This window comes from Garra rufa, chromosome 24 (genome assembly GCF_049309525.1).
Source record: "Garra rufa chromosome 24, GarRuf1.0, whole genome shotgun sequence".
Classification (NCBI taxonomy): Eukaryota; Metazoa; Chordata; class Actinopteri; order Cypriniformes; family Cyprinidae; genus Garra; species Garra rufa.
Genome location: NC_133384.1, coordinates 10,433,478 through 10,460,936, shown reverse-complemented (window position 1 = coordinate 10,460,936; position 27,459 = coordinate 10,433,478). Strand labels below are relative to the sequence as shown.

Below are 27,459 nucleotides of genomic sequence, written 5' to 3'. Positions count from 1 at the left end.
AACGATCATTAAGTGGTCGTTAATACCTCTTCACTGCATTAATATTAATCTGGAGAGTAGTGTGCCAATGCATCATAAACACATGTGCCAGCTGATCCTGCTCATGTCTGTAGATGGCAGTAAAGCGCTGTGGCTTTGCTCTGTTGAGGCATGGCAGGTGGTTTAACCTCAGTAGCCCACCTAAATGTGTGGTCCTGACAAAGGCAATGCTGTCTGCATGGTCCAGGGGCACTGCTGGTCATTTTGAGATAAAGAGACTTAGGTTTATCGCTTCTTTGAAGAAGCCTCATTTTGATTACGGCAGAGCATTTTAATTAGAGTGTCAGCATATTTCAATCTGCACATGAATAATTAACTCCTCAGTCCTCAGCCCACGCTCCATGTTAATGCAGCAGGGTTATTGCTATCCTCAGTCAAATGGCACAGACTGATATTTGTAGTGGCAGATTTGATCACAAATAGGTTCATTTGGGATTTGTGGTGGATCATGAATGCAGAAGAGTGTGGAAGCTGTCTTTTATTCAATTGAGGGCAGTGCGGATGAGCTTCAGCACAGCAAATACAGTACCAGCATTCATCTTCTGCTATAAGCTTTCAGTTATATTGATGCTGTGTAATTCTTACTTATTTATTCTGTACTGTTTAGTGTACGGTTTTCTATTCATAATCATGCAAAGATACCATTTAACTGCAATAAAGAGAAAAATGCATGCAAAAATAGTACAAGAAAGTCATAAATGCACGTTTCTGGCTCGGGGTTATTAGTGGGCGTGTCTCTCTGACGTCATCACGTCTTGGTGTATAAGGAGTCAGCAGAGACAGACACTATGGCTCCTCCAGTGGAGATACAGAGCATTTATCTGAGTCATGCAATGATTTATCAACTTACATTTTCAAATCAAGCCAAATACTATTTTTTTCTGGAGGCAGAGTTTTAGAACAGGAGGTAAGAGCTAAGATTATCTTAATCATAATCTTGCATGCATACTTTTTTTTAAATCTCTTTTTATCATTTATTTAACATTTAGAGCTGTTTGATTACTGTGTTTAACATTATTGCCATCTCGTGTACCTTAACTGATAAAACTACACTAATTATTAATTACAGACTTACAGACACATTAAAAATATATAAGAAGTCGCCCTCTATAGGACAGGTAATCCATTATGATTGGTTCACAATATTGCTTTCTCTGGTCTTGCATTGTTATTGTTTTGGTTGCTGTGATTTTTATGCAATCAAATGTATGTTTCAATAATAAAAGAGCAGAAATTGTGAGCAGTTTTTGCAAAAAGCAGCAGTAAGAGAGCAGTATGTTCTTACAGAGGGGCCAAACCTGTACTTACGAATCTGTAATTTAACATAGCTCGACCTATTTTAGTTTCTTTTGTTGTATGTTCTGAGTAATAATGTCTAAAACCCTCTTCTACATTCCAGGATTTATTTTTGCATTCTTGTCACATGTGCAACTAGCTGAAAAACAGAGCAGGAATGCTATTATTCATGTATGCATGCTGCTGCCGAAATATGCTTCCGTTTAGACGAATCTGCATTGTCAACACCTTTTTTTCTATCAAAAACCATCTTTATAAGGCTCATTGAATGCTGCTGCAATGCTATTTATACGGGGAGGATGCATGTTGTGTGGCTTCCCTCCTACATGTTTTTGTCGCTTAAGAAGTTGAGGTTGAATGGCCTGCTTGAAGGGGCTTCTGACAGTCTTTTGAAATGCTGTGGGAGAATATCTACCCGGATGTTGTGCTTAGATGCCAGCCGGGGATGCACGCAAGCGTCTGAGTTCATACGTTTGCGGTAATCCCTGGGGTAAGTGAGTTTGTGGTCAAGCGGTTTGTTTATTGCTTAGTAAAAATTGCGCCGGCCATGCTCAGTAGAGTAGAACATACCTTCTTAGCTGGATCAGGACCGGCTCAGTCGCACAGAACATAAATATGCAAAGAGCCAAAAGCTGTGTGCCTGACAGCATTTCATCTGTCTGATGCATCAGTGCTCTTTATTGATCAGGAGCTGCCTGATGGCCACATAACACACTGTTTCAGACTGTAGATGCTGGAACATCTGATTGTATTTCCAAATATACAAGTCAGAGGATTTCATTGCTCTTTCAAAACCCCCCAAATGTCTCAGTTTGTTTTTATTGAAGTGTAAACTGAATCTTGGGTGTTTCTCTTACAATAGAATATCTTTTTTAATAACATAAAGCAGTAAAAAATATTAACATGTGTCATATTAGACAATATTTACACTGCAGGAATAGTACTCTCAAAAATTTTAATTCTGTCATTTATTTACTCCCTCTCATATTGTGCCTAACTTGTATTACTTGCAGATCACAAAAGAAGAAACAAAGTCATACAGGTTTGGAAGAGTAAATAATGACAGAATGTTCATTTTTGGGGTGAACTATCGCATTAACTGAGTAAACATATGCATTTTAATGAAAACAATAATAAAAAATAATAAAATAATTTAAGTTCAGTCAACTCAAATAAGTTTAGCCAACTTAAAATATTAAGTTGTACTAAGTGACAACTTAGATATTTCAGTTAACTAAACTAAAATTAGGTTTGTTAAATTAAAAGTGGTGTTTGTTACCTGGCTGCCTTAATTTTTTTAAAGTTGAATCAACTCAAATATCCAAGTTGTCGCTTAGTAAAACTTAACATTTCAAGTTGACTAAACTTTTTTTTTTTTAGCTGACTGAACTTAAAATTTTAAGGCAGCGGGGTAACAAATTATTTAAGTTATTTATTTTTTATTTTTATTTATTTATTTTTTTACAGTGTATTCATATGTGTCAGCATATTGAGGAATGAAAGGAAGACCTAAGCAAAAGTCTTCATTTAAATTAGTGATCTCATTTAAGGATTTTCTTTCTATATAGGTTAATCCGATAATAATAAAATGCTGTGTTTTAAAAATCTCTACACTGTAAAAAGTTTTCACCAGTTTCAACTTAAAATCTTAAGTTTAGAAGCTTCCTTAAAATTTTAAGTTAAATCAACTTAAGTAGTTTCAACTCACAAGTTAAATCAACTCATTTTTATTGTAATAAGTTAAAATGGCATAAAATTTAAGGCAGCTGCTGAACTTTTTTAAGTTGAATCTGGTAAAAACGTTTTACAGTGTAGTGCACCTCTAGTCATCCCAACTCAAGGTATAAATAGAACGAAAACCCCAAATAGGTTTGGGATCCACTCCTAAAGTCCTAGCATACGCCCTTGCAAAGAGATGTTGCATCTCTCTTATTGAAGCAATCTTGTAGAAATTGCCTCTTCCACACTGAACAACATGAAAGGCTGTGTTATACCGCAGCACATCTGGTGGAGGCAAACACCAGGACTGACCAATCTGTGGCACAATCAGAAGGTCCTGACTGATGAAGGGACTCGTCACAGGACTCAGGAGAGCCTGATCCTAACTACACACAAACACGCTCTTTATCCAATCAGTTAACCAGTGCAGATGCACTGTTTAGCCCACTGATGCTGTTTGAGGGAAATTAGAGTTAGGACTAATTCAAATGTGAATCTGGTAGATGTTTTTTGTTAAGTTTTAGAACAGATGGACTGAACATTAGTGCAAACAAAGGGTGTTTGAGAAGACCCCAAAGTACAGTATGTTTAAAAGGAACATAGGAACCGGTTGAAAGCAATTTACAAGAGACTTCCCAAGGCTGGCTTCGAATTAGAGCATTTTTGAGATTCTTGACTGTGGAGTGCAGGTTTTATGCGGTACATCAACTCCCATTGAAATTTCAACTTTGCTGGTTATTGTTCTGTTTAATCCTCAATCCATTAAAGACTTGCCATGAAAGCACATTTGTGGCACATTTAGCATTAACATTCCTCACATGAAGTGTCTTTGAATGTTTTGCTTTTCATGTACCCTGAGTCATCATGATTATTGTATATTAATTTCCTATGCCTTGACAAATGTCCTCAAAGCTTAGTGTCACTGCCTGTCTCATACAATAGTTGGTAGAAGTAAAATTGAGTGGGATTTGAGATTCTTGACTACTGAGTACACTGTAAAAAAAAAAAAAACAATTTGTTGAGTAAACTTAATGTGTTACCATGCTGCCTTAAGATTTTAAGTTGAATCAATTCAAATATCTAAGTTGTCACTAAGTACAACTTAAAACTTTAAGTTGACTAAACTTTCTTTGTGTTAAATGAACTTGTATTTTAAGGCAGCCAGGTAACAAATTATTTAAGTTGATTCAACAAATAGTTTTTTACAGTGTAGGAGTGTGGAATATTGACAGAAAATGATAACTCAATTTTTTTTTGATAACGATAATTAAACAATGTTTTGCAGAGTATGTTACTGTGCTGGTAACGTCTTCATTCAGGCTTTCGTGGATAAATATTTGATGCAACAATAATCTGAGATTCTGAGATTTTCTGAATGATTGCGATTCATGCAATAGAAACTCTGCTTACTCTGCTCGCTTCCAATTCCTTACACAGAATTGAACCTAAAATAATCGCAGTTGACAGTTTGGTTAAAAACTAGACTAGAGTGCCATCTGCTGTTAAAAACTAAGCTCAGTTTTGATTCCAGAGAGAATCGCGATGCATTCAAGAAAATCTCAGAATCAATCCTTGAATCAATTCTGCGTAAATTTATTGTCACATCTCTAATAAATAAATGTGGCTTCAAAACCACCAGTAGGTGGCAGCAAGCCCCGTTGTTAATGAGTGATTCACTAAATCATTCATTCAAATGATTCATTCAAAACGGCTGATGCATTTAGAAACGAATCAGCAAATGTCTTTAAGAATGGATCATTGAGTCATTGACTCAAATGATTCATTCAAAAATACAGGTCCTTCTCAAAAAATTAGCATATTGTGATAAAGTTCATTATTTTCTGTAATGTACTGATAAACATTAGACTTTCATATATTTTAGATTCTTTACACACAACTGAAGTAGTTCAAGCCTTTTATTGTTTTAATATTGATGATTTTGGCATACAGCTCATGAAAACCCAAAATTCCTATCTCAAAAAATTAGCATATTTCATCCCACCAATAAAAGAAAAGTGTTTTTAATACAAAAAAAGTCAACCTTCAAATAATTATGTTCAGTTATGCACTCAATACTTGGTCGGGAATCCTTTTGCAGAAATGACTGCTTCAATGCGGCATGGCATGGAGGCAATCAGCCTGTGGCACTGCTGAGGTGTTATGGAGGCCCAGGATGCTTCGATAGCGGCCTTAAGCTCATCCAGAGTGTTGGGTCTTGCGTCTCTCAACTTTCTCTTCACAATATCCCACAGATTCTCTATGGGGTTCAGGTCAGGAGAGTTGGCAGGCCAATTGAGCACAGTAATACCATGGTCAGTAAACCATTTACCAGTGGTTTTGGCACTGTGAGCAGGTGCCAGGTCGTGCTGAAAAATGAAATCTTCATCTCCATAAAGCTTTTCAGCAGATGGAAGCATGAAGTGCTCCAAAATCTCCTGATAGCTAGCTGCATTGACCCTGCCCTTGATAAAACACAGTGGACCAACACCAGCAGCTGACATGGCACCCCAGACCATCACTGACTGTGGGTACTTGACACTGGACTTCAGGCATTTTGGCATTTCCCTCTCCCCAGTCTTCCTCCAGACTCTGGCACCTTGATTTCCGAATGACATGCAAAATTTGCTTTCATCCGAAAAAAGTACTTTGGACCACTGAGCGACAGTCCAGTGCTGCTTCTCTGTAGCCCAGGTCAGGCGCTTCTGCCGCTGTTTCTGGTTCAAAAGTGGCTTGACCTGGGGAATGCGGCACCTGTAGCCCATTTCCTGCACACGCCTGTACATGGTGGCTCTGGATGTTTCTACTCCAGACTCAGCCCACTGCTTCCGCAGGTCCTCCAATGTCTGGAATCGGTCCTTCTCCACAATCTTCCTCAGGGTCTGGTCACCTCTTCTCGTTGTGCAGCGTTTTCTGCCACACTTTTTCCTTCCCACAGACTTTCCACTGAGGTGCCTTGATACAGCACTCTGGGAACAGCCTATTCGTTCAGAAATTTCTTTCTGTGTCTTACCCTCTTGCTTGAGGGTATCAATGATGGCCTTCTGGACAGCAGTCAGGTCGGCAGTCTTACCCATGATTGCGGTTTTGAGTAATGAACCAGGCTGGGAGTTTTTAAAAGCCTCAGGAATCTTTTGCAGGTGTTTAGAGTTAATTAGTTGATTCAGATGATTAGGTTAATAGCTCGTTTAGAGAATCTTTTCATGATATGCAAATTTTTTGAGATAGGAATTTTGGATTTTCATGAGCTGTATGCCAAAATCATCAATATTAAAACAATAAAAGGCTTGAGCTACTTCAGTTGTGTGTAATGAATCTAAAATATATGAAAGTCTAATGTTTATCAGTACATTACAGAAAATAATGAACTTTATCACAATATGCTAATTTTTTGAGAAGGACCTGTAGATTCATTCAGGTTCGGAACATGATGGTTTTGCTCTGAAACACACAAATGCTGTGATCCAGTTTTGTTTGGAACTATTTTCGTTGGCAAAAACAGAAAGAAACTGTTGATATTGTGTCTAAAATGTGACTCACTCAGTATTAACTTTGATGAAATGTTGTATAAAGTCAATGCATTTGTGATCGCGATTACGTGCCAATATTTGGGAAAACAGCGCCCTTGCTTCTGATATTACTTAGCTATATCATATCTTATAAATATAGAAAGCCAAAAACCTATACAAGGATATTTTTGGCTTTCATAGCTTGAATTATAGAGACATTTTGGACTCTCAAGGCGTGTTTTTGTTTGTTTTTTGCAAACACTCGCCTACATACACAATAACTCAGTGAAAACCTCAACTTTGGGATCACAACTTCTGCTGGTTTCTTCTTTATTTAATCTTCAATCCAGTAAAATCTTAGCATTTGCATTCCTCACATACTCATTAAGTGTCTTTGAATGCCTCATGTCTTGCTTGTCTTGTACCCCATTGAGTTACATGGTTATTGCTATTGAAGCCACAGTGAAGCAAAACATTCCCATGCCCTGACATATGTTCTCAATGCCTAGTGTCAGTAGGCTCTAACATTGTATTATGGTTTTATGGGACAGCGCTCCACTATAGGGAGCGATTCCTTGTGTTCTGTTTGCCAGGGACAATTGCATCGCCTTGGTCAAACTTGCTTTACCTCAAAATAACCCTTGTAAAGTGAATTCTTTATGCAATGTGTGTTTTGAATTCTGGCTGTTTGACATATTCTAACATGCAATTGATAAATAATGAACTACAAAAAGTGTTTTCTATAAGTATATGTTTGCGTGTAATGGTGGGCATTTTCTCGTAATCCTGTTTTTATTTCCATGTTGTGTTCACCAGTTTTTTTGCTTACGCGGTCATTTTCCTTCTCTGTAGCCTGTGGTCTGTTGGGCAGCGTTTTATGCTAAATGAGAGCTTGTAGACATCGCCGAAGCAAAGCGAGAAAATAAGACCACATGTCGCTTGGTACCAAGCAAAACGGCCCTCTTACCAAGGAGACTTTTATATGGTTGAATAAAAGGGTATTGTCGTAGTCTGTAAAGTTATAGAGGGCCTGTTGCTTGGCCAATGAAACCTTAACAAAATAGCCTGACACATGTTGTTTTATTTATATAAATGTATGCATATTATTTAGGGTGTGTCTGACTGACGTATAAATCTTGCAGGAGTTTATAGAGCAATGTAAAAGTTAGGGTAGGGTTTTGGTTTAAATTTGAACATTTCAACATGTTGCATTAACACTCATGTGTATATGATACTGACAAAATAATAAACAACTACCTATTTGATGATATTTTCAAGATTCTTTTTCTGCATCACGCACAAAGCATAGCTAGGTTGGCTTGAGGAACATGTGACAAACGTCTCCTAACATAATGATACAATTCAATAGGCATTTCCATTATTCTGTAGTAAATGTTAATCTTATAAGTAATTACTTGATTGTGTGAAACCATCTGAACACCCCTGTGGACAACTGCGCACTGATCTGATTAGCTTAAGTAAGTGTGTAACATCAGAGGTATAATCAAATGAAACAGCCATCTCTAAGTAATTATGTAAGCAAACTGATTCTTAACCATTTAGAATAATTATAGATTGCAATGTTACTCTGAATCCAAAACAAACACTTTTTAATGTTCTTCATTTAAACAGGACTCTGAAGATTGACATTTTAGAGAAAGGACTGGAACTTTGATCGGGGATGTTGTGGATTTCGAAGTCCTTCCCAGTGCTTCTCTTCCTGGTGTACTCACACGGTGCAGAGGACGATGATATTCGAGCAGGTATTGACAGGTTCTGAACCTTGAGCAATGCATTTGATGTATTTATAAGACTGAAACTTATCTATAAAGTCAGAATAGATTGTCTTTTGAAATAATATTGCATTAATACATTATTTATCCGTGCACATCATTATCCCCCCCCCCCCATCTTTTGTGATGATGTGTGCATCAGAGCAAAGACTGGGCAAAATTTCCTCTACTCCAGTAACATATCAAGTTTTTGAATTTTGAATGAAATGTTTTTGAATTTTGAATTAGATGTATCTTATGTAGCTTCCTCTAGTACAGTGAGGAAATAATTATTTGATCCCCTGCTGATTTTGTACATTTGCCCACTGACAAAGAAATGATCATTCTATAATTTTAATGGTAGGTTTTGGTAGGCAGGGAGAGACAGAATAATAATAATAATAATAAAAAATCCAGAAAAACGCATTTCAAAAAAGTTTTAATGAGTGAAATAAGTATTTGACCCCTTCGCTAAACATGACTTAGTACTTGGTGGCAAAACCCTTGTTGGCAAGCACAAAGGACAGATGTTTCTTGTAGTTGTCCCCCAGGTTTGCACACATCTCAGGAGGGATTTTGTCCCACTCCTCTTTGCAGATCCTCTCCAAGTCATTAAGGTTTCGAGGCTGATGTTTGGCAGCTTGAACCTTCAGCTCCCTCCACTGATTAAGGTCTGGAGACTGGCTAGACCACTCCAGGACCTTCATGTGCTTCTTCTTGAGTCACTCCTTTGTTGCCTTGGCTGTGTGTTTTGGCTCATTGTCATGCTGGAATACCCATCCACAACCTATTATCAGTGAGGGAAGGAGGTTCTCACCTAAGATTTGATGGTACATGGCCCTGTCCATCGTCCCTTTGATGCGGTGCAGTTGTCCTGTCCCCTTAGCAGAAAGACACCCCCAAAGCATAATGTTTCCAGCTCCATGTTTGCCGGTGGGGATGGTGTTCTTGGGGTCATAGGCAGCATTCCTCCTCCTCCAAACACGGCGAGTTGAGTTGATGCCAAAGAGCTGGATTTCGGTCTCATCTGACCACAACACTTTCACCCAGTTCTCCTCTGAATCATTCAGATGTTGATTGGCAAACTTCAGACGGCTGTACATGTGATTTCTTGAGCAGTGCTGCAGGATTTCAGTCCTTCACGGCGTAGTGTGTTACCAATTGTTTTCTTGGTGACTATGGTCCCAGCTGCCTTGAGATCATTGACAAGATCCTCTCGTGTAGTTCTGGGCTGATTCCTCACTTTTCTCCTGATCATTGAAACTCCACGAGGTGAGATCTTACATGGAGCCCCAGACTGAGGGAGATCGACAGTTATTTTGTGTTTCTTCCATTTGTGAATAATCGCTCCAGCTGTTGTCACCTTCTCACCAAGCTGCTTGGCGATGGTCTTGTAGCCCATTCCAGTCTTGTGTAGGTCTACAATCTTGTCCCTGACATCCTTGGAAAGCTCTTTGGTCTTGGCCATGGTGGAGAGTTTGGAATCTGATTGATTGATTGCTTCTGTGGACAGGTGTCTTTTATACAGGTAACACCCTGTATAATATAACCTGGGAGCCAGAAATCTTGCTGATTGTTAGGGGATCAAATACTTATTTCACTCATTTAAATGCAAATCAATTTATAACTTTTTTAAAAATGTGTTTTTCTGGGTTTTTTGTTCCTATTCTGTCTCTTACTGTTAAAATAAACCTACCATTTAAAATACAAACTGATAATTTTTTTGTCAGTGGGCAAACTTACAAAATCAGCAGGGGATCAAATAATTATTTTCCCCACTGTGCATAGAATTCCTGGTTTTAAAAGAGAATCTAAAATTGAAATGTAACATTTTGAGCTCTATTGGTGTATATTTGTCACTCTCTGTGTGATATCTAGTTCTAGCCCAGCTTTTGTCCCAATTCTGTAGGCTGCAGCACTGCTGTCAATGATCTGGTCTACATCATGGATGGCTCCTGGAGTGTGGGAAGTGATGACTTTGAAACAGCCAAGCACTGGCTAGTCAATGTCACCAGTGGCTTCGACGTGAGTTCACAGTACTCACAGGTGGGCGTAGTTCAATACAGTGACACCCCCAGATTGGAGATCCCTCTGGGTCGCCACAAGACCACTCAAGATCTCATTAAAGCCATTGAGGATATCAGCTATCTAGGTGGGAACACTCAGACGGGCCGTGCCATCAAGTTTGCCGTGGACCATGTCTTTGCATCTTCTCAACGAAATGATGTGAAGAACCGTATTGCTGTGGTGGTGACTGATGGTAAATCTCAGGACGACGTTACGGACGCTAGCGTAGAGGCACGAGCCCAAGGGATTAAAGTGTTTGCGGTGGGCGTCGGGACGGAGATCACCACGTCAGAGCTGGTGACCATCGCCAACAAGCCACAGGGTGAATACGTGCTGTATGCGGAGGACTACACCAATATCGACCGTATCCGTGATGCTATGGAACAGAAGCTGTGTGAGGGTAAGAGTTGCATGCGTGTGAGCCTCCCCATAAACATTGACCACATTAAAACTAGTTTTTTGCCTTTCCAATCCACTCCTGGGCATGCAGTTCTATCAGGATCTTAAAAGAACAGTGAGTGAACTGCTTAAACACCACAGTCCATTCATGCCCAGTGACAAGGGAAGCCACAAAGCTCGTGGGCCAAACCAGCGGCATGATGCCACGGTAGGGAGGAACTGGGGTGTGGTAACAGGAACCAGATGTGGCTTTACCCACTGCCAATGCAGCTGGCTGCTCTGGTTTGGACAGACAGTTGTCACTAGTGGCAGGCATGTAGTTTCTCCAACCGAAAGTAATTACAAACATACACATTGTCAATTGGCACAAAATGGGTCAGTGCAAGTTGTCAAAAGGACAAAAGTTGTACTCATGTAGGTATGTTCTCCCCACTGTCATGACTTACTATCATTGCATGATTATCTTTTGTCTGTGGAACACAAAAGCAGTGTTGAGGGTAATGCATTACAAGTAATGCAAATTATGAAATCAGATTACTTTTAAAGTAACTAGTAAAGTAAAACATTAGTTTTTAATTTACAACAAATATCTGAGTTACTTTTTCAAAAAAATATCATCTTATATATCTTAAATAAATATATCTTTGTTTTCCCATTTATTCACTGAGAGTTTCCTGTCCCATGTTGAGAAAAATTGGGAATAAGTACAGAAGAAGAGGCAGTTCCTTCATCCTGAGGCCAATTTATTTCACTTTTAGTGTGAAATAGTTTTTACATTTGGCAAAAAATATAACTTTTGTTATTAACAAATAAATAAGCCAGCCCAGCCCAGGTGACAAAAAGTAATGCATAAGTAACGTAATGCATTACTTTGCATGAAAAGTAACTAAGTAATGCAATTTGTTACTATTTATGAAGTAATGCAATATTGTAATGCATAAGTAACACAGCTCAAAAGACATGTCCCAATACCCAGATTTGTGGTTTTTGCACTTCACCAGCTGTCTGCTTACATTATGTACTTCCTACATTTGGTCCAAAAGTTCAAGAGAGCATGCAGACTGTAAGTGTGTGTAGAACTTTTGATTACACAATGGACACACTTATAACATATTGTTGTAAAAGTTGCACATTGCTTTATTTTCAAATTTTTATTTTCAATATTTTGCACTAAATGTCCTAACAAACTTCTAAATGTCAGTTTAGTCCCATAATGACAAGTTACAATTTATTTGTGGCGCTACTATTTAAATTATAAAAAGCAGTTGCAAAAATACACATATCAGGTACACTTTATTTTAATGGTCTCTTTAGACATTCTGTTGACTATAAGTAACTTTGCAACTTACATATCAGAGTATTAGAGTATTATTAGTAGACTCTTATTTTAGGGTTATGGTTCCCTGTTGAAAAAAAACAAACATTATATGCTGGTTAGGTATGTTTTGAATCATGGCAGCATGGTTTGAGCTGGTTTAAGTTGGTCCTAAGCAACTAGCTCCTGCTCAGGAGCTTAAACCAGCTCATGGCCAACTAAGGACCAGCTTAAACCAGCTCAAACCAGCTGTCATGCTTCAAAACGTACATAACCAGCATATCCTTGCTGAAAAAACAGCTAAAACCAGTCTAGGCTGTTTGGCTGGTCTTAGTAGGTTTAAGCTGGAAGTAACTGGCTTTAGCTGGTCTCCCAGCCTGACCAACCTGGCCAAAACCCCTCTAAAACCAGCCTGCTGAAAAAAAAGCCTAGGCTGGTTGGCTGGTTTTAGCTGTTTTTTTTTTTTTTCAGCAGGAATGTTGTTGTTTTTAAGCAGGGTTAGTCAAATAAGTTGACATGCACTTATTTGAGTTACTTATAGTCAACAGAAAGTCTACATTTCTTAAGCTTTACTAGCAAATTCTCTCTATAACATCTAAATAATTTAACTTGCAATGTAAATCTTTCCTTGACATTGAACATTTTCAGCACACGTGTTTTTGAACATGATGAGAAATGCTTAGCCTCAAATACCACTCACACAAGTGATCTTAGCTTGCTCTGAGCTTGCAGTCTTGTGCACTTACTTTCTGCTGAATGCACACACTGTCAAGTGATCAAGACGGCAAGTATGGATATTAGGACAAGCCCCGTGCTCATGTTATCCAGACAAAATCACCCAAAAATACTGACACACTCTCACTGCAATTTGTATCAACTTTATGTTTTTGTGAATTGGTGGTGAATGTGCATGAATTAAAGCAATCTTAGGGTCAGGAGTCAGGTTTAGGGGTGGACATTTATGGTTACTTTCTAAAATCATACTAATTGTTACAAAACCTTTAACACACAAAATAGTTACATTTTCTCATGAGATTGCACCATAAAAATAATCCATACAGCATTTGTGCTAAATTTCATAAAACTATTTGACAGATTTATGGGAGTGATAGACTAAAATGAACATTGTAACTGGTTACAAGACATACTGTATTAGAACCAGTAGTGTTCAATTTTGATCAAATCAAGTCAAAGCTACCACTATAAATATTGCACAAGTAGAGATTTGAAAGCTAGAAAAGAGAAGGTTTTCTTGTAAATAAGCCATTGTATGGATTTAGAAGTCTTTGACTATAGTTCATGAGTTATGCACTGTTTTAGTTTGAAACAAGCAAAATAATCTGCCAATGTGGTAAGAAAAATAATCTTGTTTTCTGTTAGATTTTTTATCTCTAAGGAAGAACTCACTTCATTTGAATTTTATTTATTTATTTTTTTGCAGTGTGTGGATTAGTTTTTTAATTTGATCTAGCCACATTATGCTTTAAATGAATGTAAAAGAGCAGGTTGGACATTTTTCAAAATATTTTATTCTGCATTCCACATAAGGACGACAGTCATAGTTTTGATGTAAGATGATGACAGATTTTTCATCTTCAATCCTTTGGACCATTTTAGCAGTTTTTGCTTTGAAATATGCTTTCAACTACTCCTGGGTTGCACACGATTGTCACACTATTAAATTGATTGAAAGAAATGTGAGACCAGATAAAAAAAAGAAAGAAAATTTGCTGGTTTAAAAGCTTATGATGCAATGTGTGTGGTAATTTATTAATGTGTTCTCCTGCAGAGTCTGTATGCCCCACCCGTATTCCTGTGGCGTCTCGTGATGAGAAAGGCTTTGAGCTAATGTTGGGCATGAAGATTCATCAGAAAGCTAAAAAGATACAGGGCTCGTTAGTGTCAGAGGCAGCGTATCTGATAGACAAGAGCACCGACATTACTGAAAACACAAGGTTAGTTTGAAACCTAATGCTCATTTTGAAAAACAAATATTTAAAGTACAATATTTAATATGCAATTACTGGCAATTCTGTGATTTTTTTAAAATCACTTTTTGTTTTTTATTTAATGGTTTTAATTGTGCAACATACTCATCTGACTACTACATTTAAATCTGTTTTAAAGGGAGATTTTTCCCGAAGGTCTTCCTCCCTCCTATGTGTTTGTGTCAACGCTGAGGCTGAAAGGGCCTTCAAGCAGAGAAAAGCTGGACCTGTGGAGGATCCTGTCTAAAGATGGACAGATTCAGGCGGCTGTCACACTCAGTGGATTGGACAATTCTGTCATTTTCACAACCACAAACACAGTTAATGAGGAACAGATAGTTACTTTCAATGCACAAGGCCTTGAGGTTAGTAAAATCCAGCAGCATCCTCCTTTTATAAAGCAAATGTTGCTATTTTTGTAATAAAGCATCTTGTCATTAATCATCCTCACACTGCTTCACACAGATCCACTTAAGAGGAGTTGGCTTTCTGAGCCACATGCCCGTTTAGACAGCAGAATGTGGAAATAAGCCGCTTTGTGACACGTTTCCTTTTAAAACTGTGACTTGGCTATATTTGTGTAGTAGCTGCAATTTCCTGTTCAAAATCCCGTGACGCTTTTTCCACAAAAGCTCCTCACTTATACGTTTAATGCAGGCTGTTCTGTTTTCATGTTCTCAGAGTTTGCAGCAATTATCATCTTGTACCTGTTCCATGTCTTCTGCTTAATGCCAAAACCAAGTAGTTTTGTGTGCTGTTTCTTATAGCCGAGTCTTGCCAAGAGCCACTTTCCTCCATCATAGCCCCTCATTCATGTGGAACAGCTTGTTCTGGAAAACTGTCAAACTCTTGTGACATTTCTGTCAAGTGAAATAATTCAGTATTTGTGCACACCTTAGTCTATATTTATCTTTCAATGTATCTTCAGTCAGTTTCTCTGAACTGTCTTGCAGGCTGTTTTTGATGGAAGCTGGCACCAGCTGAAGGTTCTGGTTAAACCCAGACATGTCACCTGTTTCCTGGATGACCTGGAGATCCAGGATGAGGCTCTGGATGCTGTGGTGCCCATCTATATCAACGGGAAGACTCAGATCTCCAAACGCTCTGGCTCTGAGACTACACTTCCTGTAAGCAGCTTCCTGTAGTGTAATTGAACACTGGGATGTTACTGGCAGCCAGAGTAAAATGCAGTCTGGATGAGCACATTCATTTCTGTACAGTTGTTTTTAACTACACTGTGAATAACAATTTGTTAAAATCAACTTAAAATAATTTGTTACCTCACTGCCTTAAGATTTTAATTCCAGTCAACTTGAAATGTTACGTTTCACTAAGTGAAAACTTAGATATTTGAGTTGACTAAACTTATTTGAGTTTACTGAACTGAACTTATTTAAGTTGACTCAACTAATTGTTTTTTAAAGCAAAATTGTAAAAAAACAATTTGTTGAGTCAACTTAAAATAATTTGTTAACCTGCTGCCTTAAAATTTTAAGTTCAGTCAACTCAAATAAGTTTAGTCAACTTAAAATGTTAAGTTTTACTAAGTGACAACTTAGATATTTGAGTTGATTGGCAGCCGGGTAACAAACACCACTTTAACGTTTATCAAGCCAAATTTTAATTAAGTCAGCTTGAATATCTAAGTTGTCACTTAACATCTTAAGTGACATCTTAACAACTTAACATTACAAGTTGGCTAAACTTATTTGAGTTGACTGAACTTAAAATTTTAAGGCAGCAGCAACTTGAATCAACTCGAATATCTAAGTTGCCACTTAGTAAAACTTAACATTTCAAGTTGACTAAAGTTTTTTGAGTTGACTGAACTTAAAATTTTAAAGCAGTGGGGTAATAAGGTACACTGTGTACACAAAAGTGTACACTGTAAAAAACAATTTGTTTGGTCAACTTAAAATAATTTGTTACCCCTCTGCTTTAAAAATTATAAGTTCAATCAACTCGAATAAGTTTACTCAACTTGAAATGTTAATTTTTACTAAGTGACAACTCAGATATTTGAGTTGATTCAACTTAAAATTTTAAGGCAGCCAGGTAACAAACACCACTTTTAGGTTTAACAAACTAAATTTTAGTTTAGTCAACTCGAATATCTAAGTTGTCACTTAACATCTTAAGTAATATCTTAACTTAACAACTTAACATTTCAAGTTGGCTAAACTTATTTGAGTTGACTGAACTTAAAATTTTAAGGCAGCGGCACTGTAAAAAAAAATTTTTACTAAGTGACAACTTAGATATTTGAGTTAATAAACTTAAGTGGTGTTTGTTACCCAGCTGCCTTAAAATTTTAAGTTGAATCAACTTGAATATCTACGTTGTCACTTAGTAAAACTCAGCATTTCAAGTTGACTAAACTTTTTTTTTAGTTGACAGAACTTAAAATTTTAAGGCAGCAGTGTAACAAATTATTTTAAGTTGACTCAACATGGTGTGTATTTTTTCTTTATTTACAGTGTACATGAAGATGGCTTGTAGTCGTTTGCTTAAAGAAACTACTAATGTCACACAAAAGTGATTGATATAGACATTATAATCATCTGTTTGTTATAACTGCTGTTTAGAGGAAACTAAATGTTTTTTCTTTGTTTCTCATTGACCACCACAGACAGAAATCCAGAAACTGAGGCTTTACTGTGACCCACAGCAAAGCGAGAGAGAGACAGCATGTGAAATCTACTCTGTGGTAAGAAATCAGTTAAATATCTTAAATGGGTTATACATAACAGTGAATGTTCTCTTTAGTAAAGCACTGTGAATGGTGTAATCAGGTATAAACAATCCCTACACTTTCATATTTTCATATTTAGAAATAGACTTTAAATATATGATATTTTACAATGGACCCTTTTCACAGACGTAAACATTTTTATTATGTACATTTATAACACCAATTATAATGGAAGTTCATCATGGGATAAAAAACATTTTTTATTTCACAATTCAAACTTTTTTCTTGCAGTTCTGAAAAAAACTAATGCGAATTGTACTATAAACTCAGAATACCAAGATATAAATACAGGATTCTGGGATATAAATGCAATTCTGAGAAGAAAAGTTAGTAATTTTGAGTTATAAACCCTAGTGAAAAATACTGAAATGTATTTAAAATACATTTATTTCATGCTAAGTATACTGCAAATACATTTACACATTATGTACTTAATAAAAATGCCCTGCAATTGTACTTTTAGTACTGGTATATTTAAAGTCTGCTAAATTGGAACAACTAATGTTGTACTTAATGCACTTTAATTGTGTGGAATTAGTGCTGAGGTCCAACTAAATATATACTTAAGTATATTTGATTGTGCTAAAGTAGAACTATACTTTAGGTACACTTTAAATATCTTGCATGTAAAGACAGATATTATTTAAAGATCATAGAATTATAATCAACAGTGACATTAAAACTTAATATTAAGAAAAGGTACATTGTAGAACTCCAATTAAAGTTTAATTATATATATATTTTTAATATCAGTAAGTCTTGAGCCATATGTCAGTAAGACTTGAACTATACTTACTATAGAATAAATGCATTTTCAATCTTTTTTTTTTTTTTTTTACTTGGGAACTCAGAATTGTCAGATAAAAAGTCACAGTTACCTTCTTTATTTGTTAAACACTACTGAAATTCATTCTGACCATGAGATAAAAAAAAAGTTAAAAAGGGTAATTGAAACTTATTTCAAGATTTAGATTTTTTTTCTCACAATTCTAAGTGTAATATAAACTCAACAAGATAAAAACATGCAATTCAGAAAAAAGTTGGAATTGTGAGATTTAAACTCAGGATTTTGAGACAAAGTCACAATTATTTTTCTTCAGTTGGAAAGTCATATAAACACTATTTGCAAATAAGAATGCAAAAAATATTTTTGTTGTAATTTCTGTTTATCGTTATAGAAAATAAACCAACTATGATGTCTTTCACACTGAAAATAACTTTAGTAATGTTAGATTTACTGCCAATGCTTATATAATTACATCACACAGAGTCCATTACACTGTAAAAAAAACAATTTGTTGAGTCAACTTAAATCATTTGTTACCCAGCTGCCTTAAAATTGTAAGTTCAGTCAACTAAAAAAGTTTAGTCAACTTGAAGTTTTACTAAGTGACAACTTAGATATTTGAGTTGATTCAACTAACAAACACCACTTTTAAGTGTAACAAACCAAATTTTAGTTTAATCAATTCTAAGTATAAGAATATCTAAGTTGTCACTCAGTACAACTTAACATTTCAAGTTGGCTAAAGTTATTTGAGTTGACTGAACTTTTTTCGAAATTTTAAGGCAGCGGGGTAACAAATTATCTTAAGTTGACTCAACAAATTTTTTATTTATTAATTTTTTTTTTTACAGTGTATTATCATTGTCTTTTCCCCTCCTTTTTTTAAATGCTTTTTTCTTGAATCAAATTTTGTACTTGTTTGATTAATCTCTAATATGGCTGGCCAAAAAAACTTCCAGAACCAATGCCGATGAAAACTCTTTATGACCTACTGCAAGCTAAGAGAGCTTTGCAGACAGATCTAATTGTTCTTATTCTCTTTGTTGTTTTACAGGATGATGAGCGGGTAAGTTAGTGTTTGATTTTTACTCTCACAAATTTGCTGTAATTTAAAAGGATTTCCGTGCTATCAGTTTGTGCTGATCTTTCCAGTGTCCTCTGGATCGTGAGCCCGCCAATGAGATTGAAGAAGAGCCATGTGATTGTAATGAAGGCCAGCCAGGACCACCAGGTCCACAGGGACCACCAGGACCTCCAGGACCTCCAGGACCAAGGGTCAATTAAGATCTCCTTTGATCGTTTGCTCTTTAACTGTTTACAGTCACATCTAAGATGGTTATTTACAGCCAAAGTCTGATCTCAACAGGGTTTGCGTGGAGAGAAAGGAAGGGAAGGACCTCCGGGCCCAGATGGTAAGCCTGTGAGTAAAACCACGTATATTCAGGATATTGTGCCGTTTTTCTGGCTTTACTCAATATATGTGAACTGTACACTTCTGAAATGTGTGCTTTCTTAATAAAGGGACCCCCAGGTTCAAGAGGAGAGTCAGGAGATCCAGGTATACCTGGAGAGAAGGTGAGATGCTTATATGGTTCGAAACCATTACTTGAAAAAAACAATTGCAAAATTGCAAAAATGAAAAATGTAAAAATTTTGTTGAACCTTTTAAAAGGAATCCAGACAAACTAAAAAGGAAATAAAAAAGGAACTTGAGGGAACAAAACAAAACAAAACTTTTTTCATAGGTCCCTAAACTATTTTATTTTGTTAATTTATTTAATAAATTGTAGTTAAATTGTATAGGTTTTACAATTTCAATTATTTGGAGATTCTTTCTTGATTACTATAATTTAATTTAACCGTTAAAACTGAGTCCAGAAATATTAAAATATATGGAAAAAGTACCAATTTGAAAAAAAAAATTAATAAATGTGTTAATTTTTTAATAAATTGTAGTTAAATTGTATAAGTTTCACAATTTCAGTTAATAAATTTGTTATTTTTTAAATAAATTGTAGTTCAATTGCATAAGTTTCACAATTTTAATCTTTCTGATTACTATAATTTAATTTAACCATTAAAACTGAGTCCAGAAACATTAAAATATATGTAAAAATACGAATTTGATAAAAAAAAAAAAAAAAAAAAAATAATAATATAAATAAATAAAACATTTGGAAAAAAATAATAAAATGTGGTTTTATCTCTTGAAGAAGAAACTGTTTTTGTTTTTTCTGTCATTTAGGGCGACGTGGGTCCACTGGGGCCAAGAGGCGATCCAGGATTTCAGGGTTCAAAAGTGAGTCTTACATTGGGATAAAATAAAAAAAATCTTTACTTCATGCCGTTTCTCACAAAATAATAATTTTTGTAAAGCAAGTAGATGCTTTTAGAGGCTCATTTTCAAATTTAGTTGAAACAGCCGATTGGCAGAAATAGAGGCTCTTCCCACTTTGGTGGAGTGTGATGTTCTCAATCTAGCATCCTAATTACCAATTTTTAGATGTAATTCAGTGAGTTTCCTTTATTGCGAGTCACGTTCAGTCTATTTTATTTCCAGGGTGAAAGAGGAGAACAAGGGTTGCCGGGGAAACCAGGGCCACCAGGACCCATGGTAAGACCTCAAATAATTGGAGCCTCTTTCCAAAGCCTCTGCCAGGCCTGTGCAAACCACCGCTTCCCTGTGTAAACGGCTCAATGGCTGCTTTATAAACGTGGTCAGCGTTTGACAGAAGTGTGCAGCAGACGGCCGTTGGCCCTGTGTGGAGAGAACACACGGCTGACAATCGCCATCCAGCACACTGGCCAGAAACGCGTTTGTTTTATACCAACTAAGTGCATTCAGATGACACACAGTCAGTGAAGAAGAGCCAAATACATTACAGGAGACAAACACAAATACAACACCATCTGGAAAGCATGCTTTTGTGTAAAATATTGTGTGCATAAAGTCAAAAACAGTTTAAGCATAAACCAATTGACCGCTAGATTGTTGTGGTTTTCTTGCATTACCAGGTTATTGGTTTGAAAACTAGTCAAATGGTTTATTTCAATAACCTGTTGTTTGGTATTAGTATATTGTTATAAGATTTTAAGATGCCCACATCAAAAGAAATGTACAAAAGTGCATAGTAAGCACATTAAAAATAAGTAAAGTGTCTTCTTTTAAGGTTTCAAATAAGTTTTTGCAGAATAAAATTCAAAATTTGGTTGAAATAATGTTACATTGTCATTCAGTGTAACAATATTTATGTAACAAATTCAAACAACATGCTTATTCTGACTTGTGCATATTAAATATATTAAAAAGAATAAGGAGCATATTACATTTTATTGTGTTTTAAATGAGCAAAAAAATAAAATAAAAGTAAAAGTGTAGTATTTAGGATGAAAATAATTCATCTTTTAATATGTCACATTGATTTTTGTTGTAAATATGCCTGACAAGATTGACACTGAATGACAGTTTAGTGGGTGTCTTCTGTAAATTAGGGAAAAATGCATGGTATTTATTTTTTGCTCAGAAAACGTTTACATTTTTTTGGAAAAAAAACAACAATTTAAAGCTGTATTACGCTTATTGTTTTAATGCTTAAAGCATTTTTCATCTTTGATCCACATGTAAACATGCTCATCGCTTTTTTGTTTTAGGGACCATCAAAACCAAACGTTGGTACAGTTGGATTGCCAGGAAAAAAGGTAAAATTTACTCACTCCAAAATCCGAGGAAACTAATGCATAATAAATTATGACCAACTTTAAATATAATGTTTAAAATAAGTTGTTATTTCTATAATTAAATAAAATTGTAAAGTGCATACATTATAGTAATATTTGTTGTACTGTAATTCAAATAAGATATTATTATACTGCATTTTTTCCCCAAACTGCAGTATTTTTTCTGTATTTCAAATTTTACTGCAATACATTATTTTATTTTACATTTTAATTTCTTCGATATAGTTATATTACAATAGGCAATACGGTGGGAATCACCTTTTAGAATAGTAGAACATTACTCCAAAGTGAAATGTCAAGATGCTTTACAGCCTTGACATTTTGGAAGAAAGAAAAGGCACTTAAAGGAAGATTAGTTCACTTCCAGAACAAATCTTTACAGATAATGTTCTCACCCCCTGGTCATCCAAGATATTCATGTCTGTCTTTCTTCAGTCGTAAAAAAAATGATGTTCCCTTTTGAAAGCTACAGTCGATGCTGCGCTGCTAAGCGCATTGGGGGAACGTCTTTAGAAGTGACCAGCTGTGAATATTGTGTGTAAAACGTCAATATAATTGACTAAACGGCAGTATAGCCTCGGTTGGTGACGTCACCGGAGCGCACGCGCACGAGGCTATAAATTGATGAGCCACAGGTGCATCGTCAGGTCTTTTGTCTTCAGATCACTCTGTGCATGTGTGCGTCAAAGGACTCTCTCTCTCTCTCTAACTCATCTTTTGATCTTTGTTAGGAGTTAGTTTTTGCTAGGCAGTGTGCAAAAATTTCACTCTTTTCTATCTTTTCTCTCTCAAGTTAAATCAAAGAGTTTAAAGAGAAAAAGAGTATAAATGAGTCAGCAAACCAGTAAGCGTTGTGTTCCTCCATGCTCCCGTCCCATGTTTGAGCTGGATACACACGATTACTGTTTTGTTTGTTTGGATCTAAATGACGAGCAAGAGACGGGTCAGTCCCTTTCGCTTGCTGCATCACCAGATCCTAATATCCCCTCTCGTGATCTCGAAGCGCGCTCCGGTGCTTCTTCGGTTCGCGAGGGGGATGACATATCTCTCGGCTCGTCAGAGCACGAGCAGCCGGCCTCTGAGCATTCCTCTCGCGAAAAGAGATCTGTCGAGGAATTGCTAGAGGTGGTTACTCGCGCGGTGGACAGGTTGCAGCTTGACTGGCCACGCGAACAAGAGATCCCCAAACACAGTAAACTTGATGATAGGTTTCTGTCCGGCGGCAGAGGGGAGAAAACACAAAGAGTTTCTCCCCTTTTTCGAGGACCCCCATGACGAGCTGTCTAAATCATGGAGTAAACCGTATACTTCTCGCGTCTTTGTGCCTTCGACGTCGACTTTTTCGACTATCGTGGGTGTGAAGTCGCGGGGATATATGGAGATGTCGGGTGAAAGAGACGCTCGCGAGCTATCTCTCACCCAAATTTACATTGTCTAAAAAGAAACCTACCCTCCCCACTAAACCATGTCGCACAACATCAGCTTTAGTGGGTAAAGCTTATCAAGCTGCAGGTCAGGCTGGTGCTGCGTTGCACACTATGGCAGTGTTACAGGCGTACCAGGCTGATTTATTGAAGGATTTGAGTGTGTCTCTCCGTGCGACCAAGCAAACGGCTCGCGCCAGCGGCCGTTCTATGAGTGCTTTGATCAGCGCGGAGAGGCATCTGTGGCTTAATCTGACAGGAATTAAAGAGAAAGACTGTGTTTTCCTGTTAGATTCCCCCGTTTCTCCCTCCGGTTTATTTGGAGACTCGGTTAATACCGTTGTTGACAGATATAAGGAGGTAAAGAAACACGAGGAAGCATTTGTGCAATTTCTTCCTCGCCGCACTCAAGGGGAGGGGCCGTCTGCCACCCAGTCCCGCCCCGGTCCTTCAACATGTAGGGAGGTTAAAAAAAAGCAGAGCGTGGCTTAGCGTGTTCCCCCTTGTAGAGACTGGGGACAGGCTCGCTGCGCTCAGCAACCTCCCAAGCCAGACCTCAGGACTATTATTAACAAAAAGAGAAAGTCCTGATGGTCTGGCATCTAAAGGTGGGGGTAGTCCCCCGCGGGATGTGGCGCGTTCAAGATCTCTTCGCCACTTCCCGATACTCTCATAAAACCTCTCCATCCCCGCCACTTCTCGTGCCTCGGGGGGCAGCGTTTTCCAGCGAAATGTTAGATGTTCCGTCGTTTCCGACTGTCATTCTGGACGCGGAACATCTAAACATCCCCTCAAAAGGAAGTATTAAAATTAAAAATTAAATTAATACCACTCTCAGAGTCTGGCAGCGTGGAAAGCTTCTGCCAGGCATCTCTGTGTGGGGTTTAAGCACAGTACAGATAGGATATAGAATCCAATTTATCCGTCATCCTCTGCGTTTCAACGGCGTGGTTTACACTTCCGTGAAACCGGAACTGATGCACGTACTGTCACAACAGCTACAAAATCTCCTGAGCAAAGAGGCCATAGAGCATGTTCCTCTACCAGTAAGAGAGTCATTTAAAATTAAACATTAAAGCATTTACATTAAAGCAGATACTTCCTGGTTCCCAAAAAGAATGGGGGGGCTGCGTCCAATCTTAGATCTTTGAGGCTTAACCCTTTCAGTCAAAGCGCTCAAGTTCAAGATGTTAACTGTCAAGACGGTCGTGACGCAGATTTGACATCACGATCGGTTCGTCACGATCGATCTGAAGGACGCATATTTTCGCATAGAAATATTGCCACAACACAGGAAATGCCTGAGGTTCGCTTTCGGGGGCGAAGCGTACCAATTTCGGGTTCTTTCATTCGGCCTAGCCTTGTCACCCGCACATACACAAAATGCATGGATGCAGCACAGGCCTCCATTACGACTCCAGGGCATTCGCATTTTGAATTACATTTACAATTGGTCAATTCTGAGCACAATCGCGATAGATGGAGATCCATCATGAGACATCGTGTTAGCTCATCTGGTTTCTCTAGGGTTGAGACTCAACACCAAGAAAGTGTTCTTTCTCCTGCCTTGAGAACGACTTATTTCGGAATCGTTTGGGATTCGATCACGATGCAGGCGCAGTGGTCTCCCGCTCGAATCGAGACCATTCGGCAGACCATGAGCAAAGTCAGGCTAGGCCAAGAACGCACTGTTTGTCAGTACCAACAATGTTAGGTTTCATGGCATCAGCATCCACGGTGATTCCTTTGGGGCTGTTGCACATGAGACAGTTTCAGTTGTGGCTAAAAGCCAGAGGATTTATCCAAGAGCCAATCCTTTAAGGCAAATAAAAGTGGCGTGCCGCGCTGGCTTCGTACACTATCTCCGTGGTTCAGACCCCGGTTCCTCACCTTGGGTCCCACTCTATGGCGCCGTGTCGTCGTAGACTGCTAACGACAGACGCCTCCCTGATGAGCTGGGTAGCGGCCTTAGATGGTAGTCCAGCTCAAGGGGAATGGGAGGGCCATCAGCTCGATTGGCACATTGGTTGCCTCGGCCGAATGGTTGTATTTCTGGCTCTGAAATACTTTCTCCATCAATTAAGGGGCTGTGACGTCCTAGTGCGAGGGGACATCACAAAAGCAGTCTCTTATTTAAATCACCAGGGAGATCTGCGTTCACGCAATCTGAACAGATTAGCGAGACAGATTTTTCTCTGGGCCCGGGAATTCCTGTCACTCAGGGCAGTTTACATTCCAGGGCATTTGAACATGGGGGCAAATTTTCTGTCCAGACAGACACTACCGACGGGCGAGTGGAGGCTCCACCCGGAAGTAGTGAAACTGATCTGGACCAGATTTTACCTAGCAGAAGTGGACCTCTTCACCTCCCAGCAGACAGCGCAATGTCTCCTCTACTTCTCTCTGAGTCACCCAGCTCCGTTGAGTCTGGATGCGATGGCGCACTCATGGCCCAAGATGCGCCTGTATGCGTTTCATCCAGTTTCTCTGCTCCCGGGAGTTCTAGCCAGAGTTCGCCAACAAGGGTCTTGCTTCTTACTGATAGCGCCGCGTTGGCTGAACAGAGTATGGTTATCGGAGATAATATCTCTCCTCGACGGCTCGCCGTGGCGATTCCGGAGAGGAGGGACCTTCTGTCTCAGGCGGAGGGAAAGATATTCCGTCCCAGGCCCAACCTGTGGAATCTTCATGTTTGGCCCCTGATGGGAACCAACTGAGGGACACTGGGCTCTCGCCTGCCGTTATTAATACCATTCTAAGTGCTAGGGCTTCCTCCTCTAGGAAGAATTATGCCTTTAAATGGGGTGTTTTTGAAAGGTGGTGTGCTGTACACAATAAAGATCCAGTTAACTGCCAGATTGCTTCAGTACTGGACTTCATGCAAGATAAATTATCGTCAGGCACTTGCCCCGCTACTCTTAGGGTATATGTGGCCGCTCTTTCGGCTTGCCATGCCCTGATTGATGGGGCACCACTCGGGAGGCACCTTCTGCTCTCCCGCTTCCTTCGTGGGGCCAGGAGATTGAGGCCTCCAGTAAAAACCAAGATCCCTTCATGGGACCTTGCTATAGTCCTTGAGGGTCTGGTTGAAACCCCATTTGAACCTATAGAATCAGCGTCTGATAAACTTCTGACTCTAAAAATGGTTTTTCTAATGGCAATAACTTCCTTGAAAAGAATTGGGGATATGCAGGCTCTGTCTATCTCGCCATCCTGCTTAGACTTTGCCCCAGGAATGGTGAAAGTGATTTTGCATCCTCATCCTGATTATCTGCCTAAGGTGCCATTCTCGGCTGTACATCCGGTCATTTTAGAGGCCTTCTGTCCTCCGCCGTTCACAACGCCAGAGCAGGAGAAATCTCATAGACTGTGTCCAGTCCGTGCTCTTCAGGCTTACATCCACCGCACTAGCCAGTGGCATAAGTCGGAGCAACTCTTCGTCTGTTATGTCCTCATAACAGCGGAGCGGCTGCCACCAAGCAGACCATCTCTCATTGGGTCAGGGATGCTATTGCTCTTGCCTACAAGGCGCGCGGTCAAGCTTCGCCTAAAGGTCTTAGAGCTCACTCCACCAGGGGGGTCGCTTCTTCCAGTGCTTTGGCAAGGGGTGCCCCCCTACAACAGATTTGTGATGCGGCAGGTTGGTCCTCTCCGCACACATTCATAAGATTTTTTTAGTTTGGATGTTCTTGCCACTCCGGGCTCTCATGTCCTTGAGTTGACATCACAAGCTAATGTCTAGGCCTTCTTGCGTTCTTGTGAAACACACCTGCACAACCGTAGGAGTCCAGACATGTTCAAGCACGGCGGCGTGGGTATTCTCGTTCCCAATGCACTTAGCAGCGCAGCATCGACTGTAGCTTTCAAAAGGGAACAATCTCGGGTTACTTGACTGTAACCTTGTTCCCTGAGAAAGCGGAACGAGATGCTGCGCTACTTTGCCGTGCTGAAGATGTCCCAGGACTGCTCTTCAGACAAAATATCCTGACGATGCACCTGTGGCTCATCTATTAATAGCCTCGTGCGCGTACGCTCCGGTGACGTCACCAACCGAGGCTATACTGCTGTTTAGTTAATTATATTGACGTTTTACACACAATATTCACAGCTGGTCACTTCTAAAGACGTTCCCCCAATGCGCTTAGCAGCGCAGCATCTCGTTCCGCTTTCTCAGGGAAGAAGGTTACAGTCAAGTAACCCGAGATTGTTTTTAGAGGAAACATTTGAGGATTTCTCTCCATATAGTGGACTTCAATGGTGCCCCGAGTTTGAACTTCCAAAATGCAGTTTAAATGCAGCTTCAAAGGACTCTAAACGATCCCAGCTGAGGAAGAAGGGCCTTATCTAGCGAAACGACCGGTTATTTTCTAAAGAAGTGTACATCTTATATACTTTTTAAACACAAATGCTGGTCTTGTCTTGCTCTGCCATGCAAATGCACACTCTGTTCGCTGTTTTACCTCTTTTTTTTAAAGGGTGTTTGATCTTCTTTGCACGTTCACTTTGTAAACACTGGGTCAGTACTTCTGCAGCGATGTAGGACGATTTTAAAGTTGGAGGAGAAAATGAGATGGGAGTTTTTGACATACCCTAACTGTCTTGAACTGGAAAACACAGATTAGGGGGAATGCAGAGCACAATCTAACACTTTTTGAGC

General features: G+C 38.6%; 1 protein-coding gene across 1 annotated transcript in view; it reads left to right on the top strand.

The window, feature by feature from the left end:
* The first annotated feature begins 841 nt into the window (after positions 1-841).
* LOC141300200 (uncharacterized) overlaps positions 842-27,459 on the top strand; it is a 77,476-nt gene continuing 50,858 nt past the window's right edge. Inside the window, exons 1-14 of the mRNA XM_073830534.1 lie at positions 842-946; positions 8,193-8,323; positions 10,242-10,799; positions 13,903-14,068; positions 14,241-14,466; positions 15,055-15,228; positions 16,731-16,808; positions 18,695-18,706; positions 18,793-18,915; positions 19,007-19,060; positions 19,162-19,215; positions 19,886-19,939; positions 20,201-20,254; positions 21,292-21,339. Coding sequence (XP_073686635.1) covers positions 8,242-8,323; positions 10,242-10,799; positions 13,903-14,068; positions 14,241-14,466; positions 15,055-15,228; positions 16,731-16,808; positions 18,695-18,706; positions 18,793-18,915; positions 19,007-19,060; positions 19,162-19,215; positions 19,886-19,939; positions 20,201-20,254; positions 21,292-21,339 — 1,683 coding nt within the window. The 5' untranslated portion in view covers positions 842-946; positions 8,193-8,241. The remainder of the gene's footprint in view (positions 947-8,192; positions 8,324-10,241; positions 10,800-13,902; positions 14,069-14,240; positions 14,467-15,054; positions 15,229-16,730; positions 16,809-18,694; positions 18,707-18,792; positions 18,916-19,006; positions 19,061-19,161; positions 19,216-19,885; positions 19,940-20,200; positions 20,255-21,291; positions 21,340-27,459) is intronic.